The sequence below is a fragment of the Thunnus maccoyii genome, chromosome 18, assembly GCF_910596095.1.
Source record: "Thunnus maccoyii chromosome 18, fThuMac1.1, whole genome shotgun sequence".
Lineage (NCBI taxonomy): Eukaryota > Metazoa > Chordata > Actinopteri > Scombriformes > Scombridae > Thunnus > Thunnus maccoyii.
Window position 1 is genome coordinate 4,201,011 of NC_056550.1, and position 20,144 is coordinate 4,221,154.

Here is a 20,144-nt window from a genome sequence, read left to right on the forward strand (position 1 = left end):
TAATATAATATAATAATATGTTTTCCTTCCTTTTCTTTATTTAAACCTGTGTATGAATCTCTTCTGATTGTAACCACAATCAGAAAAGAAATTCTGTCTACAGAAAAGAAACAGAAAATCAAAACTTATTTAATTCAATTTGCAAATCAGTCATTTATTCAGTATAGATAGACAGAAGCATCAACAATGTCTGATTCTGCAACCAACAGTTTGACAATAAAAATTTGCTTTGAAGAGAGGCTACTAATACTGTGTGTAGAGCACAAGTGCCATGTCTTTCTGCACAACCAGTTAAAAACAATACTCGTCATTGTACACGAGAGCTTTCTGGGGATTTCGGTCAACCTCCCAACAGACCAGAGATGAGAAAAAAGTTGCAAGGTAAAACTTTTTACTGTTGATTACAGAATTGCATTCCAATTAGACATTTGAAACTGAGTCCATTTACAGTGATAGGACTAAGCTAAGGAAGCCACAAATGTTACACCTCAATACGTACTTGTCATGGGGAGTACTACTCAGTCTGTGAAAATAGTTACATAATGCTTTTTTTTAAAAATTTTGCTCTGAGAGGATCTTTCTTAAGTCTGATGATGTCATAGTGACATCATCAGGCTTGGAGACAAGATTTAAAACAGAAAACCTACATTAAAAACTGAGGATGTTGAGTTTGAAACACAGCATTTAGGAGGCATGGAAGTGTTTAATGAAGAGATGCTACTGACTTGCATTATGGGAAATGTAGGATGTAGTGTTTTTGTAGCATACTAGCTCCTAAAATCAGGATATCTCAGCCTCTGCTTCTTCAATTTTGACCATACTTCTTAAAGTATCTTCTGAGTCACTAAACATTATGACAAGCTGTACTAAATTACCAGAGTACCTCTTTAAAGTAACAGTTTTTCACCCCAGCATTTTGAAATGAAACCCTTCAGTGGTACATATTTAGTGCATATACAGTATACACATGATGTTACGCTGTTGGCTTCATATTCTATGTCTAAATGACCAGGTTCCAAGCTGTTTATTCCAAAAGCAAATTGTCAATGTGCCATGTTTTTTAAGGAAGTGAATAAAAACTGCTAAAGCCAACTTACATGTTACTGTGATTATGTAAAGATACAGTGACTAAAATGGTTTTATTGCATTCATGAGATTTCATAGAAAAAGGACAAAGTGAGGTTTTGGAATGTCCAAACGCGGCATATCTCAATACCAAACACTCCAGGTAACAGAGATCCAGATATAGCTGCCAGACAATTATCTGTTGTTTTCAAGCCACTTTTTTTTTTTACATTAATCACTAAACAATTTATTCTGCATCAAAAGTATTCAGTAGCTGCCACAATAAAAGAGTACAAACAAGCTGCTCAAGGAGCTTTCTGCAGTTGGCACCATGGACAGTGTTACATGTACGGTGGCCTAAGAGTGCACAACACAACATTTAATAAAAGCAAATTTGTTAAAATTTTAATTTGCTTTGTACTTTCACACTTTTATTTGCTTCATTTTAGTCTGTTTCTAGCACTTTATTCCTGTCTAAGTGCTCTTGTGTTATCTTGTTTCCCTCTCAATTATTGCTGTGTTGTTCACTCATAAGGTACCATGTACATGTCTTTACTGATGACATTCTCAAAGTTATCACTGAAGTGTCACATACTGTAAATACTAGGCAAGAATCTCATACCTACTATATCAGTATCTATATATCACTGTGTATCTACATGCTATCTACAAACTGTTTACAATTGAGTTAATAAATACAACAAAGAGGTGAAATTATAAATACTACAAAATAAAAAGTGCAAATTAATAATGACAATGTGTGAACAGAATTACTCAATCTTATGAAATACAATGTTGTAATAAAATAGAGCTTCTGTACAAAGTTTTCTGTGTATGTGTGTTTTAATGTTGAGGGGTTTCAACTATGTAATGTAATGCCACCTCTATTAACTATGCTGAGGGTCCTCAGAACTTGGGTAAAACTGGCTGTGTTCATGAGTATAAACTGATCTTTTTTCAACTGATGTATCTGACTGATTTCACGTTTAGATATTCTAAGCTTGCGTGTTGCTACATAACCTCAGAATCTACAGTTTCACACCTGGCGGTAGTTTTGTTTCAGCACATTGTTGTTTGATTGCTTCATGGCTGACTTCTCCAGTACCAATAAAAGAACAAGGATACTGGTGGAAGGCAAATGCCATGTGGAATCTATGTTACTTAAATAAAAGCTTTGAGATGCTAATTTATGTTTCACAAACTTTTAAACCATTATGTGGTTGGCGACAGCCCAAAGTGAAAGCAAATGTTTTTGGCTTATGACCATTTAAAACAATGCAATGACCCCTCATCACTGTCTGCATTTGTCTACCAGCTGTGTCATTGTTTTATATAAATTTTTTTTTTTTTAAAGTAGTACAATTAACAAATAAGTCACAAGGAAAAAGCAACAACTAGGAGAAATATGTACAGGTTGTAAACCACTGGTGTAAGGGATTGTTTGGCTATAGCCTAGCCTGAGTCAGCTAATCATCACTATCATCAATGTCAATACATATGTGATTTGCGGATTAGCTGCAATATGTAGCTGTAGTAGTTGCTGCCAGTAGTTGAATATAATTAAATTGTTATCATTAATTTTCAGTTCTTATTAACTAGGTCGCTAGCAAGAAATTGTCAGTTGCTTATTGGCTAGTTAGCTAGCTAACAATGGCAAAAAAGACACTATGAGATAGACCTAGAGAACCAAGTATCATGTGAAAAGCTGACACTACATTTGGGAACAACTCTCACACAGACTTGGTTATAATGATACAGATTTTAACAAGTCCTCCACTGTGACCTGGTTGTTAGATGTGATCACAGTACTTGCATACAACCAATTAGACCCCGCAGATCGTTCCAGATGTGGCTTTTTCTTCCTCTTACTACTATTATTATTAATATTAATGTGCATATTGTTGTGCTTTTGTCTTTTTATCACCTCTATAAGTTTTTTGTGTTCTTGGAGTGTCTGTGTGTGTCACTACAATAAATAAAAAACAAGAAAGGCAACCAACGCTTGCAACACTGACAGAGAGTGGATGAACTGTGAGGTTTGCTTGTCACTCGCCACTCGCTCACACTTAATTTGTCAAGTATAACCTTCTCCAATAAGACCTAATTTTACATTCCTGTGGCTTCTGCATGATTGTGTTGCAGATAATCTGCTTTATACATAATTTGCTCACATGCACAGTGTTGCATGTGTACATGTATCAAATGTTCAAAAATGTATTGTGTCAAATGGCTTGCCTTTTTTATTTCATATTATAAAAATTGAATACTTTTGGGGTTTGTGGACTGTCAGACCAACAAATAGACAATTTTGACATCTGTTTGGGTTCTTATGATGGGTGTTTGTCATTATTTGACACATTTAATAGGTTTAAGATTTGGTCAGTTAAATGGAATAATAATCAGTAGATCAATGTTGATTGAAAAGAATCTTTAGTTACAGCCCTTGCCTCAGGTTTTGCTAGTAAATGTTACTACCCCCCATAGCTTGCAGATTAAGGGTGCTGATCTGTCTCATGAAATGTAAACAATGACAATGTCTGCTGATGATCAACAGTAATGGCACAACTCATTTAGAAACATACAAAAGTATTCACTCCAAAGTCCAGCCACAAACAGGGACACACATACACTCATAAACACACACACACACACACTTGATGTGTCCAAGTAAAATCTGAATTTCTGACATTCAGGACTTCATTAGTGTTTTTGTTCTATTCCATCCTCCCTGTACTTTCTACACTGAAAAATAGAACCCTGTTTAAATAATGGATGAGACAAGAAAATATTCTGTATGTTATCCTGCAACACTGTTACTTTATAGCAAGAACAGTTTTGTTCTGATGCTAAGCTACTGCTAAAGGCAGATTTAATCACTGTGGAAACTTATGAAAATTGAAATAAGAATATCCATTATTTACACAGTGGTATATTTTCAATGCGTCTTTCTTGTTCCTTACGTTCCCTCCCTCCTCTGCTCTCGACAGCCTCTTTCTAGAAAACCCAGGTGACAGGGACCCACTGGGGGTTTTTAGAAACTGTTTCCAGGGCGGCTTTGACAGTGCGGTAGGTCTCATCCAGGTTGTCGTTGATGATGCTGAGGTCAAAATACTGACCGTAGGCCGCCTGGATTTTAGCACTCTCGTTGCATGTCCTCTGTAGCTCTTCATCCTGAAACAGAGAACACATGACTTGGCTTTACCCACTGTTGAGGATGTGAGAGTGAGAAAAGACAGAAATCACACTATTTCTAGTTGCTTGCTACTTCCACAATTGGCACAGCTGAAATTGTTACTTTTCTACACGTGTGTACAGTAAATGTTTCTTACCGTAAGTGTCTTATTAACCACCTCTGCCTCTACAGCTGAGTGATTCATCGCCTTGAGGACCTCGAAGTCTGGAGATTGAAGGAACACCACATACGGCAAGAACTCGGAGGTCCTCAGCACTTTGAGAGACTAGAATGGACACACATATGCAATATGAATACACACACACGACATTGAATGAGTAACTTTGTACTCTGCTACAGTGTCTGTTGTTAAGATGCCCTTGAGGACGGCACATGACACCAAATAAATACAACCATACTTAAAATGTTTCTGTGCTGTTTGTGAAGAATCAAAAATATAATACATCCCTAAAAAACACCACATGCTACAGGCTCAAAAATTGCCATAGAGTTGAAGAAATACCTCTGTGACACTGTGTCTACAACAATTCAAAAGAATAATTTTCTCAAAGGTAGTATTTTATAGCGGGATAGTTGTATTACATTACAGTGCACAAGGGTTTCTATTTTTCTGGTCAGTCAGTGTATGTGAAGCTTGAAGTGCCATGGAAAATAATGACTGAAGGAGAAGTTCATTTTGGTTCCTTAAAACTGCACTAATCAATATTTCTATATTATCAGTGGCTTAAATTATTATGTGTAATGTAAAAGGTCACTCATAGTGATCAACCCACAGAGAACTATCACCCGCCTCAGCGATTTTCCTCAGCTCTATGGAGTGTTTTAGCATTTTTTTACTTATTGCTTTGGCTTTATGCCCCAAAACTTTACTGTCTTGATTCAGTCTCACTGCTCTCATCAACTCTGTTTCTTGCAGCAGCTGCATTCACAGAAAAAGCTCTAATAAATTGCTATGCTCAGCACCAAACAGCAGACACACAAAGTAAGGGACCAGCTGGTGAACATAGTGGAGCATTTAGCAGCTAAAGAGATATTTTTCTCAGAAGTTGGTGAAGACCAAAACCGAGCTAAAAGGACAGTGAATGTCGGTCTTGCATGTGTAAGGTGGACAGAAACATGACATGACTTGACAAATCAGTGCTAATGTTGTGTCATGTCTGTTGGATGTGTTTGTTATAATGTTTACCATAACACCTTCATAAGGAGATGTTGCATTTATTCTACTGCACTGTATATTTTCTATTTTTATGTCTGTAAAGCACTTTGAAAACCATAATTTTGAAAAGTGCTATATAAATGAAGGATATTATACAGCATTATTATGTTGTGTATAGAGTGTGTTCTGCTGCCCCCATATGGCTAAAAATCAACCAGTGTAGGATTTGAAAAATTTCCAATTTTGGTGCTCCCCAGTGGTAGTATTAAATACACTGTGGCAGAAACCAAAACTCATCAACAAAATAGTTGTTTAGATTTGTCTGGCAGTTGTTCTGTGGCCCAAATACATCACATCCACATTCTATACAATGAAGTGGTAAAATGTTAATATAACTAATAGAAATTGTGGCCAGATCTAGAAAAATTTGAAGTTGAAAAAACACAATTGGTGCCACATTCTATTTTGTCTTTTGGTGATTCCATAATGTAACTGTATGTGTTTGTATGTTTTGAACCTGAGGGTTGGCATCCAGTATGCAGACACGTCCTGCCTCCACCACCTCATGTATGGAGTCAATCTTGATTCCATACAGGCTGCCGTCGTACTCTCCATGTTCAAGATAGCGCCCGTTCTTTATGTCAGTCTCCATCTTGCTGCGGCTGGTGAAGGCGTACATCCGACTCTCGTGCTCCCCCTTTTTGGGCTTTCTGGAGGTGTCTGGAGGACAGACACAAAAACCCGGTCGTGTAAGCTTTTTGTTAAAGTCTTTGTCAGCATCACACATTTTACCTTCTTAACTGAAGCTGTAAGTTCTTTACACAGAGAGAAATTTTCAAGACTCCATGTTTTTATGGCTGCATCATTACATCAAATAGAAATATTTTGGATGTCTTGCATAATGTATACAGATTTTCCTAAAACATATTTGGTATCTTTGGAAACTTTTGGATCTCCATGAGAATTCAAAATAAAGTTCAGTGGGTTTATAAAAATATTTGTACTGAATAATCCAAACCCCGATCTAGCCTGTATTACCACTTCAGGATTGTTCCATAATATACCTCCTGCTTATTGAGCAACACTGCACCAAAGCTAAAGCAAACGTCTGAAACAAAGGATTTATAGTAGCTGTATCTGGATAATTTGATAGTTCATCAAAACAAAACTTAACATAGTTTTCAAAAAGTTCTGTCTGACAGGACTTTCCTGGGAAATTCCCTCTGGTACAAAGTCATGATACATTTTACATGTCCTAGTTATTACTAACAGTAATGGATGAATGAACAGAAAACATTTACAGTGTAAACACTATAAAAAGAAAAAAAACAACAGGTAATTTAAGTGCCTTTCAAACCATGACTCTAGCAATGGACTACTTTAATATATTTAGATTTCATACATGGAATGGTGGTGCCAAAGAGTTGTGGATCCCTCAGAAGAAGATTGTTCTTCAGTCTCCGTCTCCCCACACCCTGGGCACCAATCAAAATCAGAGTTTTTCTCTTGAAAGGTGGGACCTTGGCCACCTCCTCGTAGAGCAATATCTCATGTCTGTCAAACTCTGAGAGAGGAATAAAGGGAGGAGGGATTACAGAAAGAGAAAAGCAAAGAGGGAAGAACACAGGTGAAACTACAGATGTAAACAGGGAAGACTTAGAAAGCAAATAAAGAGGAAAGCAATATAATTTAAGGCCTACAAGCACATACTTAAACCACAGGGCTATATAAGTTAATTAATATAGTAATTAAGTTTTGTTACCTGCATTTTTAGTGGTCACATACATCATCTTTTTCTTCTTCTTCCCTCCAATACCAGTACACAGATTTCCTATCACACAAACAGAAATTCTTAAAAAGGCTAGTATTATTATTAGCAAGATGAATTTGAAAAACATGACTGTGACATCTCTGGGCTTTCCTGTCATCTTGATATTCTTCAGACAACATGTGGTTTTGGAGCCTGTTTTCTCAATATTCAAACTATACTCAGTGCAGAACTGAGACATTTGGAGTTTTGGTTAAATTTAGAAATGAAAGCCTTGGGTTTATGAAAACTCCTCTGAGCTAAAACTCCCAACTGACTGGTGTCCTATGTGCTTCGATTTATATATTTTCCTGGGCATTTCTTTGCAGACCTGGTACTTCACCACCAGATGGCAGCATAACACAGCAGAAGACTAAAGATGTGAGCAGCAGCACACAATTTAGGGAAGAATCAATAGAACATAGTTACTAAAACCATAGGCTACATCTTTGACTCAAGACAACTATATTTGTCAACTTAAAGCGCCTTTACTTAAAATTTACTTCATTATTAAATATTCTTTTATTCATTATCAAAGTCTTTAATTCATTTTCACTGTGCTATTTCAGTCACCTGCAGGTGCCAGTTCCACATCTCTCTTGACAAACGCTTTCCTCTTCTCCTCCAGCATTTGACTGGGTATCAGCCCCGCACTTCCACCCTCCACATGACGTGCCTGAATAGCGCACACACACACAGAGAATGTATAGACGGGTGACAAATTAAAGGTAAACCAACATAAAGTGTCTTAGTAAGGTGTTGGACCACCAGGTGCTGCCAGATTAGCTTCAGTGCACCTTGGCATTGATTGTACAAGACTCTGAACTCTACTGGAGGGATGACCACCGTTCTTCCAAAAGATATTCCCTAATTTGGTGTTTTGGTGATAGTGGTGGAGAGCGCTGGCTAACAAAATACAAAATCTCCCATTGGTGTTCAACTGGGTTGAGATCTGGTGACTGCAAAGACCATAGCATATGATCCACATAATTTTCATACTATATGAAGGATAAATCATCTGACAAAATCAATTTTTTCCACATCTCTGTAGACCAGTGCCTATGGTTTTTGCACCTCTGAACTCTCAAATGTGCATTCATCTTTGTAATGAGGGGTTTATGTACTGCAACCCTACTATAATACCCCTCTCTATGTAACTGTCGACGCGATGTAATTGCTGACACAGTCTGATCACGTCCTGCATTGACAATCTCAGTCACCTCAGGAAGAGCTGCTCTTCTGTTTTTCCTTATATGTCACACTAATGGACGAGCGTCATAAAATGTGCGCTGTCGACCACAATTTCCAACCCTATTTACTGATGTCTTTCCAATAGATCTAAATGTATGGAATGAAATTAGGGTCATATGTAACGTAGTTGTGTATCACCATATCTGAGTGTGTGAAAACATTTCGATGAAATGAATTCAAATGTTTGAATATGTAAAAAATATCTGAACTATTAGATTTAATTTTTGAATCTGTAAGAAGATCTGTAGCTGTGCATGACATTTTGTGAACAAATGAAAAAGATTTCCACAAATAATATCTCATGTGTGAGTGCATTAAGAAGATTTGCACAAAGGTTTGTTTGCAGTTAGAAAAAAAAGTTTGCAGTTGCACATTTATCTGTTTGTAGGTGAAAAAAGTGAGCACAAAACTCAATTGTATGTGTGAATCCCAAGTTTACAGCTACGAATTGAATCAATAAGTACAAATCAAACCTACGAGTACAAATACTTTTGTCCCACATTTGACACTTCCTCCTGAACAGCCAATGGGAAGCGCTGAAACAATTGGGACGTGTCTGCTGAAGGTCCTGAAAACATGCCCCAACTGAACAGCCTCTTAGCCTATGAATTTAATAATGTAATACTCATGCCAAACTCCCATATAAAAATACACAATTCAAAATAGGCCTTGTTTGTAGGTGTAAGACAAGCAACATGGATGATATTTTAAAAAATAAAGTAACGTTAGGAGCCACTGTTTAATTTGGCACCTATTTTGTGGGTAAATGTGGACTTATTTCCATAAAAATGTAAGTTAAATGACTAGGTAACAAGTGATCCATCACCAATCATTATATTAAATTGTTGTTTTTTTAAAAAATTTGATCAAAACATTTTTACACATTCACACATTTGGATGTATTCATACAGAAAGTTTTCACACATTCAGATATGGTGATACACAGCTATAATAAATATGACTCTAATTTTATTCCATATACATGCAGATGTCACTTAAGTCACTGTTCCTATTGAAACACTAGCCAGCTGAGCAGTCTTTGTGACTGAAGCTCCTGCTATCATCTTTTCCTCTTGCCATCTTGATACAAAATCAGAATCAAATGGGCCTGCTCAGCATTTGTATACATGCCGCAGAGCATGATCGGATGTTAATTGCTTAATTTTACAATGCAGTGCACCTGTGTAGAAGCATTTGCATTCGTTATACTTCTCCACTCATTTATTCAAGTTTTTGCTTTGATTTGTCACCCATCCATATTCACCCGTCTCCCGTTATATTCACAACAAGCATTTGAATTTGAATCTGAAGGAAATCAGAATTTGAACATCCTTCTATCTGCTGTAGAATCCACAAATTAACATAAAGAATTGAAAATTGATGCACACACATATTTATATACACAGACACACGGTGCTTCTGTACTCCACCTGCCACCAGTTGACGTCATCCTGGTTGACTATCTGCAGGATGTCCCCTGTCTCAAACCTTAACCCCGCTTCCTTACAGGGGATCAAGTTGTCATTGGCCGGATCGTAGTCATAGTGACACTTAAAGAACACCTGGAAAAAAAGTGCAAGTGAAGATTCACAATTTATGCCTGTAATTATCATGTATGTCTGCTGTCTGTCTGTGGTGTTTATATCTGTCACCTGTCTGGGTGGTATTGCTTCATGGTAGCTGGGCAATATCTTCAATACCACACTTCCACTGGTGGCTTGCAGCTCCTCCTGCAACACCCTGGGGTCCTGGCCCACCTCTCGTCCATTCACCTGTCAGCACAGTGGATGAAAGTTTATGAATTGACACGCAAATTAGTATATTTGTGGCACCAGATTCAATGGAAGATGACAATTTACCCAGGAAAAAAAGAGGGCCAAGGACAGAGCATTGAGGTACTCCACAGTTAAGATTGGACAAGGATAAGTGATTACATATTCACTTTTTCTTTGGACAGAGCAAGGCTAGCTATCTCCCCCTGCTTCCAGTATTTATGCTAAGCTAAGCTGTAGTTTAATATTTAGCATAATACATGAGAGTGGTATCAGTCTTCTTATCTAACTGTCAACAACAAAGTGAATAAGCATATTTCCACCCAAAATTGAACTATTCCCTTAAAAACCACTGTCTCAGTTATAGAAATATAGTGTTTGTTGAGAGATCAAAACTTCCTGGTGAGTAAAGGTCACACAAGGTGCCCTGTGGAGTTTTGTAAACAAAGTAAAGTTCAGTACCTGTCTTCTTCTTCACTGCCTTTGTTGGTGTTGTGCTACGTTTGTTGGTGCATTATTGCAACCAACTGTTGATTAGCAGAATAGTTTGACAGGATGTGAATCTGGCTGAATACTCGTGTGTATGTGTCCTCATGTGTGTGTGAATGATACTAACACAACGAAAAAATGCTAGTGGTCAAAAACACCACATGGTACCTTTAATGGTCTACCTTACCTCTTTGATGATATCTCCGACATGCAGCAGTCCTTGCTGATCTATCATCCCTCCATGGAGGATGCGGGCTATCACCAGCTCACCACCCTCCACCTTGAATGTCACACCCTGAAACACAATTCATGTAGGCTATTGTTCCAATCATCATGATGATAAAATCAACATCTACAGTAATAAGTAAAGACAAACTGCACATGTCCTAGAATTGGAGTTCAGTAATTTGATTAAAATATAACTACTGCATTTTTGATGCACAGATTAAATGCACTAGGAAAGTTTGGAGCAGAAACTGCAAACCTACATAGAATGAATCAGCTGTGTCATATATGTTAATGCTATAATGTTACCTACCAGATGCTCCCCTGCCACTTTGCGTATGCCCACCATGCGGATCGCATCAGGTGGCGGGTGCAACGTGTGTGTGTGGCCATCCTCCAGATCATTATCCACAAAGTCACATGGGCTAGGGGGTGGGCTTTCACACACTTGGGACGCCACTGAATCATGAGTCTCCAGTAGAGACTGACAAACCAAAAGAAAAAAAAATACAATGTTAGACACAAAACATAAAAAATGTATTACTATTAAGGCTTTTTTGCTGTTTTTATTTTAAGACATTTTGACAGTGGACCATATTTTAAATGTAATGTAATAATACAATATGTTGTACTGTGTGTATGTGTTCCACACCTGGAAGTGAGGCTGTACGAGTATGCGGGAGAGCTCAGCTGCAGTGTCGGAGCGTTGTGTGAAGGGGTCGAGGTCTCTGAGGATCTCCTGCAAGAGCTCAACGTTGTTCTCCCTCACCGCCGACAGACGTGGCTCCTTCAGGCTTTCCTCTTGCTCCTAACACACAAACACACACACACACACATACAGTTATATACATAAAACATGGATAAACACAGACACAACACCATGATAGAAATGCATCTTTAAGTACAGTACAGACAGATAAAGACACATAAGTGTCTTTACTAGTGAATATGCTTGCACATACACACAGTTCTGTGAGTGTGTGTGCGTGTGTGTGTATATGTGTGTGTGTGTGTGTGTGTGTGTGTGTACCACACCAGAGGGCTCTCCATGATGCCTTTGAGGTAGATGAGGTCCAGGTCATTGGCCGTGGTGGAGCTATTGGTGCTGTCGCTCATTGCGTCCAACATCTGGGGCACTATAACACACATACACACACACACACACACACACACACACACACATGCATACAGAAGAGGGAAGGGACAAGGGAAATCAGACACTGATAAATGAGACAGAGCTCTCATGGCTGTTTTAAAAGTCTGATATGTAATATCAATCGTTTTGGCTTTATTTGTACTAACAAAAAAACCCCAAAACCCCCACTAGTGCCCTTTTCCCTTCAAATTTGAAATGAAAGCCCATATGTGTAAATTTTTTGTGATCATAGAATTTTCCAAATTATTCTGCTGGAATAGGTTTTCGTTTGTAAAAGTGCTACTAATAATAAAATAATCAAAGTCCAAAATGGTGCCGTGTATGTGTTGGTTAAAGGTCTTCATTGTCAGTGTCCAATTCAGAACTGGAAGATATCAGCCAGCATGAATTTCTGCCACTGTGCCTTTTTTTTAATGCTACCACTGGGAGTGCCTGGGAGGTGCCAAATCATACACACAGGGACTTGAACTAAATTAACCTTTTTGTAAAAAGAAGTAGATAGTTAAGGCCAGGGCTTTAATAGTAACTAGTAACATAAAGCTAATTATAGCCTACTAACTAACAGCTATGTCCTTGTAGCCAGATACTAGGCAAACAAACAAATACATATTTTTTAAAAATATAAATAAAAGTTGATTTGATTTGGCACATTAAGATTAGTTTACTAATGTGGAGTACTACAAAGCCTGCTGAATTAATTGTATCACGTTTATCGAGGATATTGCTAAAGTCTGAGAAAACAACCTTGATGATGTCATAGTGACGTCATCTCTGCTTGGCCTTTTGGGCTAATTTTCCACAGAGCAATACTTAAAGGGCAACATGAAATTAAATAATTTAACCAACAGACCAATTTAGTGTTTTAGTTTGCAATTCTTACACAAATCACAGACTTTTTTTCTTTTTTTTACTCTTCTTTATATTTAACTTACCTTAAATGTAAAATGTGAAATTTATTTCATGTCCTCACCTTTTCAATGTTGTTTATTAAAATATTGATGTTCATAAAGTTCTTTAAAAAAAATCAACAGAGAGCCTGGCAAGAAGTGTAGATTTTGAAACACATGGGGATTTACCCAGCATGGAGGCTGTGATGAAAGATGCTATTGATCTGCATTGTGGGATCCAGTGTTTTTGAAGCTTGCGCAATATATACTAAAAGTCATGATATCTGGGTCCTTGCTGCTTCAATTTTGACCATTCTTTCTTTTAATCTGTCTCTTGCGAGTCCCTCAACTTTATGGAAATGCAATACTATGCAGTGCTCATTTGAGTTTACTTTGAACCTCTTTTCCCTCAGTCGTCTACAAAGAGCAGCCTTGGCAGCTACTATTACCTGAGTAGAGTTCAACAGGATTGATCCAGCTTTTTCTGAAGTCATATTTAAAAGAAATAGTAGTTCTTCTACTAAAGTCAAATATTTTTGTACTCTTATCCATGTTTTTACTCATTGAAGAGGCTTTAAACTGGATATTCAGGCATACCTGTATACAGAAAACATACTGAATAGACATATGGTGATAGGAGCTAATGAGGAGGAATGTGTGTGGTCTCACCAGGCTCTGTCCTGGTGGAGGCCACAGGCATGGTAGAGCTTCAGTCAATCTGAGAGAGAGAGGGAGAGAGAGACAGAGATAGACAGATAGACAGACAGATAGAGTAAACAGAGTGGAGATTTTTTTCTGTAACAGTGAGGTCAGCAAACAGGACGAGAGTGACGTTTTTTGTTTAATCTGCTGAGAAGGTATGTTGGAAATACAGTTTTCACCCTCAAGTGACAAAGTTCAGTAAAAACTCCTGGATGCACACGCAAGAGTAATGTTCACATTAGATCAGACACATATTTTAACCAGTGCACCCTTTCAAAAAATGAATTACCTCAGCCTTTACTGTTTCTTTCCATTGTATTTTCTGCAACCACAGCCTTCAACTGTTGGGTTTTGCAGCTGCGCCGGAGAAGTGTGAGGGTTAAATGTCTTGCTTAAGAACACCTCTACAGCGCAGTTTCTTCCTTTTCTGCTTAGACTGACCCTGTCATACTGCTGCCTGAAAACTTCTTTAGCCAACCTCTTCCAACCTCAGGTCTCCAGGCACTGAGCATTCTGCTAATCATAGATTTTTCAGCAAAGAAAACACAGGTTACTATTATAATTCCTTCAGTGTGTACTGAAAATCTGCAGATTCTTCTTGTGATGAATGGCTTTGAATGTGTGTGTTTGTATTATAGCCCTGCAGGAATCATATGCAAACTCCTCCCACCACAACACACAGCACAACAATCACACACACACACACACACACACACACACACACACACACACACGGCAGGCAGTGACGTCAGCAAGGGTGGATGGAGCTCCAGCGATTGTTCTGGAATTGAACATCCATACGGAGAGAGCGAGAGAGAGGTTGACAAAGATAGGAAAGTAAAGAAAGAGAGAGAGAGAGAGGTAGGGGAGGGGGCCATGTGGGCGTAACTAATCTAAACATCGCCATGACAACATACACAATACAACAGACGGGCAGGAGAACAAAGAGGCACAGCCTAACATTTAACTATATTTGACATTTCCAGCTTTAACACTATCTATCTATCTGTACATTGCTATCATAAAGCTGCTGCTACAGCTCATTGTGGCTGCCATGGAAACCTGCCCTCCTTCAGTTTTGCCTCCACACACACACACACACGCTTACATTGCTGCTTATGCTAGAGTAGGCATTACACAACACCTCAGGCAAGGGAAGAGTGGAAGAGATGATGACGTAGAAAAGAAAACAGCTCACTTCAGACAGATTTAAGAGCAGTTTCTTTTTCAAAGGAAGTTTTCAAAGATGCAACCTGACACACGGCAGGAGGAGGAAGGTAAAAAATCAGAGCTGGCCAGTACTGGATTTTTCATGCTGTTACCAACATCAATATGAAAGTTTTACATATATGTCGGTGCTTTCTGGTGTCTCTAAAGTACCTCAAATATATCTTGGCATTTCTGTATTGCTGAAATATACACTGATACTGATATGTACTCAGTTGCCAGTTTTTTTTTAGCTTAAACTAATGCAAATTACATACAACAGCCCTGCAGTAAACCTTCATAAAGGTTATAATGCTCTGTTTTTCTTGAACCCGTCTTACACAAATTGATTCACCTTATGGTTATTGTTGGTTCTGTGGTTTGTGCTGCTGTTGAATTGTACGGGGTTACACACTGAGAGGTGTTCTTCCACTCGCTGAAATAAATGAGGTGGAAGAAAGATGAGGAACTTCTGCCATTAGAAAGGAACAGTGTGCCTAATAAACTGGCAACTGAGTATGTGATAAACTTAAACTGGCCAATAATACAGTGTTAATGTGCCAGTCTGCCTGTACTAAAAATAAATCTATTCACATTCTATTCCTTCTGCTCTCAACACACAGTCATTGTACCCATGATCATCGACAATGTGTTATATTGCTATGTGCTATAGATTTTTAGGTCTGATGGCATATTTGCTGTATGTTCATTCGCTCTGTCTTTCAAGTGTTTCTTGGTGCATCTCATGTATAACACTATGTATATAGTGTTACAGTTTGTGGGCAATGTTTACATATGTTATTCATACATTTAAAGGTGCCTTTATGGGTCTTTTTAACCATTCTTTCTTTCTTTTAGGTGGCAGAAACTGTAAATCAGCTTGTCTCTGACAAAATGAATATCCCAAATAAATTCCATGATGTTATTAATTTGTTGAGTCTGATTACTATTACTACTACTATTGTTAGTACTGTTTTATTTTTCTCTCTTTTAGTTTTTTTGGATTAACTGACTGCAAGTGTGTGGAAAAAGCTGCTGCAGAGGGAAACTTATTAGATTTTATGATTTGTATATCATGATGTCATTGTTCTGTTGTTTCTTTGTTATTTTTTCATCCCCAGGAGCACCTTAAAGGACAGGTTCACAGTTTTTCAAGTCTGTCTTAAAACAACAGTCAGGAACCCAAACGAACATTGAATTAGGTTTTTCTTGCCATAATCATTCCTCCTGTTCATACTGACCATTAGAAGATCCCTTCATGATGCACTTACAATGTAAGTAATTGGGGACAAAATCCACAGTCCTCCTGTGCAAAAATGTATTTAAAAGTTTATCTGAAGCTAATATGAACGTTCATATATGATATCCATATGAGTCAAATCAAGTAGATGTCTTTCAATGTTACAGTCTTTTTAGTGCCAAAGTTCCTCTTTTTGTTACTATACTTCCACCTCAGTTCAACAGGGAAACACTGTCCGAGGAAACACAAAGAGGGAATCTGATGCTAAAAAGACTGTAAATGTGTCAGATATCCACTTGATATGACTAACTCAGACTGATGAAGCCTCATATAAGCTTCACATCAACTTTTAAATACATTCTTGCACTAAATGACTATGTGGACATTAGGGATGTGCAGAGAGCCCAGTGCTTGTATTTGTATCTCTATTTGTTGAGGCAGCAAAATTATTAATATTTGTATTTATATTCAAATTAAAGTGGAAATAGCCGTAAAAATCCAGTTTTTGCTTTTATTATGCTTTTTTTTTAGGAGTCTTACGAAGGAGGTCTCAAACTCGAGTCTCCCAGATCATAGACGACTGCACTGACTACTGAGCTAAAGCAAGTGCATCGCAAATGCACAGACAGACCTCTACCTATTTATACACCCATAACACAGAGACAACACAGCAGGTAACATGTAGAGAAGAACTTTAGTGGTGATTCTTGCTTTGCACTTTTCATTCACTGCCTATTTTTTACAACTTAACTTTGTGGAAAGGAGAAGGAAAACAACAGGTTATGTAGAGTCCCTTGGGAGCACTTTGCTTGTGTCAGTAGCTCAGCTTTATCTCTGGGGAACACCCCCAACTCTGGGAGTGATGTCCAAATTAGGAAATGTACAGCATTCAGAAGGTGCATGTGACTCCCTTCGAGAGAAAAACAAATCATTTTTAAAATATTTGTACAAATTAAATGTCTGTAAAAAAACAACAAAAAAACGCTATTTGTGCTTTGCCAAATAACATATTTGGATTCAGACACACCCCTAGTGGACACACTGTGGATTTTGGCCTCCATCACTTACATTGAAAGCACATTTGAAGGGGATCTTTTAACAGCCAGTATGAACAGGAGGAATGATTACAGCAAGGAAAACCTCTTTCACTGTTCATATGGACACCTGACTGTTGTTTTAAGACACACTTGACAAACTGTGAACCCGTCCTTTAAAGTTCCCTGGACTTACTACATGTGAAACTAACTAGGCGCTTGGCCCTGTATTATTTTTTATAAATTAAAAAGTAATAATACAAATAAAAAAAGTAAAAAAGTAGTGAGTAAAATAGCTCCCAGTTGGGCTCATTACTATACACCTGAACTACAAAAACAGCCAAACATACACTGCTGTGAGCTCCATCTGCTACCCTCTTCCTCCTCACCTTGCCTCTACCTCCATCCTCTTTCCCTCTTCATCTCTCCGTTCCTGTCCCACCTGCTATCCTCCCTCACTGTTTTGTCCGCTTCTTGCCTCCTCATCTTCCCATCCTCAACTCCCTCCATTGCCTCAGGATCCTCTCCCTCTCCTCTCTCCCTTTATACTTTCCCTCACTTGCAGCCCCCACCCCTAATGTTCCCTCCTTCCTCTCCTCCCGACATCCTCCCCTCCATTACTCCCTTATTTATTCCCCCCCTCCTCCTCCATCACTGCCCCTCCTCCCTCCGTCTCCTACCATCTTCCATCTGCTCAGCTGCGCCAATATATAAAGAAAAAAATGTTGCCAGGCGCAAACACTCACACACACCCACACACTCATACACGCAACACACACACACACACACCTTACCTTGATGTGAAGATACAATGTTGTTCTTTTTCCTCTCATTTTTTTCTTGACATTTTACATGATTTCAAGTGTCCTGACATCATAAAACAATTATTATTATTATTATTATGCCCAATGGGGTGTAATGGGTATTATGTGTGTCTGTGTGTGAGGGGGTGGGTGTGGAGTGGGTGTCACTTGAACCACATCAGCACTGTTTGTGAGTGTATTTCATAAGCTCGTCTCTTCATTAAACGTTTGTAGCATGATAACTTTGATATCACTGGCATTTTTCACCTAACACACACACACACACACACACACACACACACACACACACACACACACACACACGCAGAAGGGTCTTCTTATTAGTCTCAGGGGTCATATATAACAAAGCGTGCTGAACACACACACACACACACACACACACACACACACACACACACACAAAAGGCTGGCCGACAGAGAAAATGCTAACTCAACAATATTGGAGTAAATGCTGGTCGAGTAGCGCTATTATGAGCGTACTGTTTTATTTAAGTAGCTACACACATATTGTCACGCACGCACCTTTGCCAACCTGGTGGTCCAGTACAGCTGCTCTACAATAGACCAGTCTCAGTGGGAGGAGAGAGAGAAAAAGGAGTACAAGATGCTCTACAGCACCTGCAATACATGCCGCCTGTTAATAAAGCCACCATGTTTGTGTTGAATTAAAAGCCCTTCACCTACCTTTCAGCACAATGAGGCAGGCTTCCCGCTGTCTGTGATGTCTCGTGCGTTTCTTGTTGTCGTCTGGCTTCGTTTAGCCGTCAGCGGCGGCAAAAGTGTCAATTCTGGCAGTAACATAAACATGACTTCCGACAGTATTTCAGAATAAAACCCTTTTGGCAACAATATGCAGTTTCAATTGTTGAATAACATATATAGACTGGACCTTTAAGTACTAAAATATATACAGTGTGAATCAGGAGTTGATTTAAAACGTTAAACAAGTAAATAATCAGGCCTAATTCACTTAATTTTGAAGGTAAATGCGATATATTTCCGGTCATTCTCGACATATTTTTGGAACCTTGACACCAATCGACGCGGTATTAGTGTATGGCCAGTGTTTTGTTTTTCTTTTTGTGTTTTTCTGCCCTCTTCAAAAGGGGTAATCAAAGCAATTTTACAAATGAAGATCAGTTTACTCGTCATGGGGAATATACAGCTGTATATTGTCTCTACAACCCATGTGATGTCATAGTGATGTCACCAGAGTAGAATTGGGGATGTGGAGACGTTTAACAAAAACATGCTACTGAACTCCATTCTGATAAATTTAAGATCTAGTAACCAAAGGTCAGGATATCTCGCTTTGGTTTTGACCATTCTTTTCTGAATTTGTCTCTCAGAGGTCGCTAAAACTTTATAGAAGTGTAAATGTCTTTTGGGTCACATGAAGAGATTTGGTATAAATCGTAATCTGCTAGATGAGACAGAGAGGAAATGTTAATGTCCTGTGTCTCTCCTGTGATAGGTTATTATTTTAAAATTCAGCTCTCGAGGTTGTGATTGACCTACTGTTGTCATTTCCTCCTCTCAAGTCTGTGATTCTGTTGTTTTGCTGCAGCATCATCAATTTAAAGCGGTATACTCCAGCAATTTAGTGTTATTTACCATTACCCTTGTGCCCCTGTGGTAAAATACTCCTTCTCCGAGCTTCTCATGTGTGCTTTTATGTTATTTACCCGTTATTTTCTTATATGACCAGGAAAGTCTTCACGCAGCACTGTGGTTAGAAGGATGCTGTAGCAGCAGACATGCTGTTTTTTTCCTGTATAAACAATGCAACAGCACGGTGCAGTGGAGAGATCGGGGTATTACATTTGAGTTGAGTCAACTTGTGATTTGATGGGGTGATGAGTGATGGGTTGCACTTTTTATTACAGCTCAGTAATAACAATTAATAAGGGGACAATGGGTTAATATCTTGGGAGCCATACTGGGAAATAATACCATGGTGAATACAGATATTTAAACTAGGTAATATCTTGGTAATAACAATGAGACTATTTGTAATACTGGGATTTTATTTCTGTAAATGGGACAATATAAAGTGGGATCTCACGGTGATAATGGGGCGGAACCTCTTAGTAATATCATGGAAATAATGAGGTGATAATGGTATTATCTTTGCAAT

The 20,144-nt window shown here is 38.3% G+C and overlaps 1 protein-coding gene across 7 annotated transcripts; it reads right to left on the reverse strand.

The window, feature by feature from the left end:
• Window positions 1-172: 172 nt before the first annotated feature.
• Window positions 173-19,767, reverse strand: mpp2a (membrane palmitoylated protein 2a). Of its 7 annotated transcripts, none has more exons than XM_042393967.1 (16): window positions 19,693-19,767; window positions 18,692-18,795; window positions 13,993-14,060; window positions 13,671-13,719; window positions 11,994-12,094; window positions 11,611-11,766; window positions 11,272-11,442; window positions 10,921-11,028; window positions 10,125-10,244; window positions 9,903-10,034; window positions 7,795-7,897; window positions 7,177-7,245; window positions 6,817-6,978; window positions 5,932-6,134; window positions 4,395-4,523; window positions 173-4,236 (listed from the first exon to the last, which is right to left on the reverse strand). In XM_042393967.1, the coding sequence occupies exons 4-16, from the start codon at window positions 13,699-13,701 to the stop codon at window positions 4,060-4,062; spliced, it is 1,662 nt and encodes a 553-aa protein (XP_042249901.1). In that variant the 5' UTR covers window positions 13,702-13,719; window positions 13,993-14,060; window positions 18,692-18,795; window positions 19,693-19,767; the 3' UTR covers window positions 173-4,059. The 7 variants fall into 7 exon arrangements, with proteins under 7 accessions (XP_042249901.1, XP_042249899.1, XP_042249902.1 ...); XM_042393965.1 differs by having other exon boundaries at window positions 13,993-14,219; XM_042393968.1 differs by lacking the exon at window positions 13,993-14,060 and adding an exon at window positions 18,530-18,576.
• Window positions 19,768-20,144: the final 377 nt, after the last annotated feature.

Coding starts and splice junctions, on each gene's coding strand:
- mpp2a (XM_042393963.1), bottom strand. CDS start 13,701: ATGCCTGTGGCCTCCACCAGGACAGAGCCTG. Junction 11,443..11,610: donor TCGTACAGCCTCACTTCCAG/GTGTGGAACACA, acceptor TTGGTTTGTCAG/TCTCTACTGGAGACTCATGA. Junction 10,245..10,920: donor TCGGAGATATCATCAAAGAG/GTAAGGTAGACC, acceptor CTGTGCTGACAG/GTGAATGGACGAGAGGTGGG.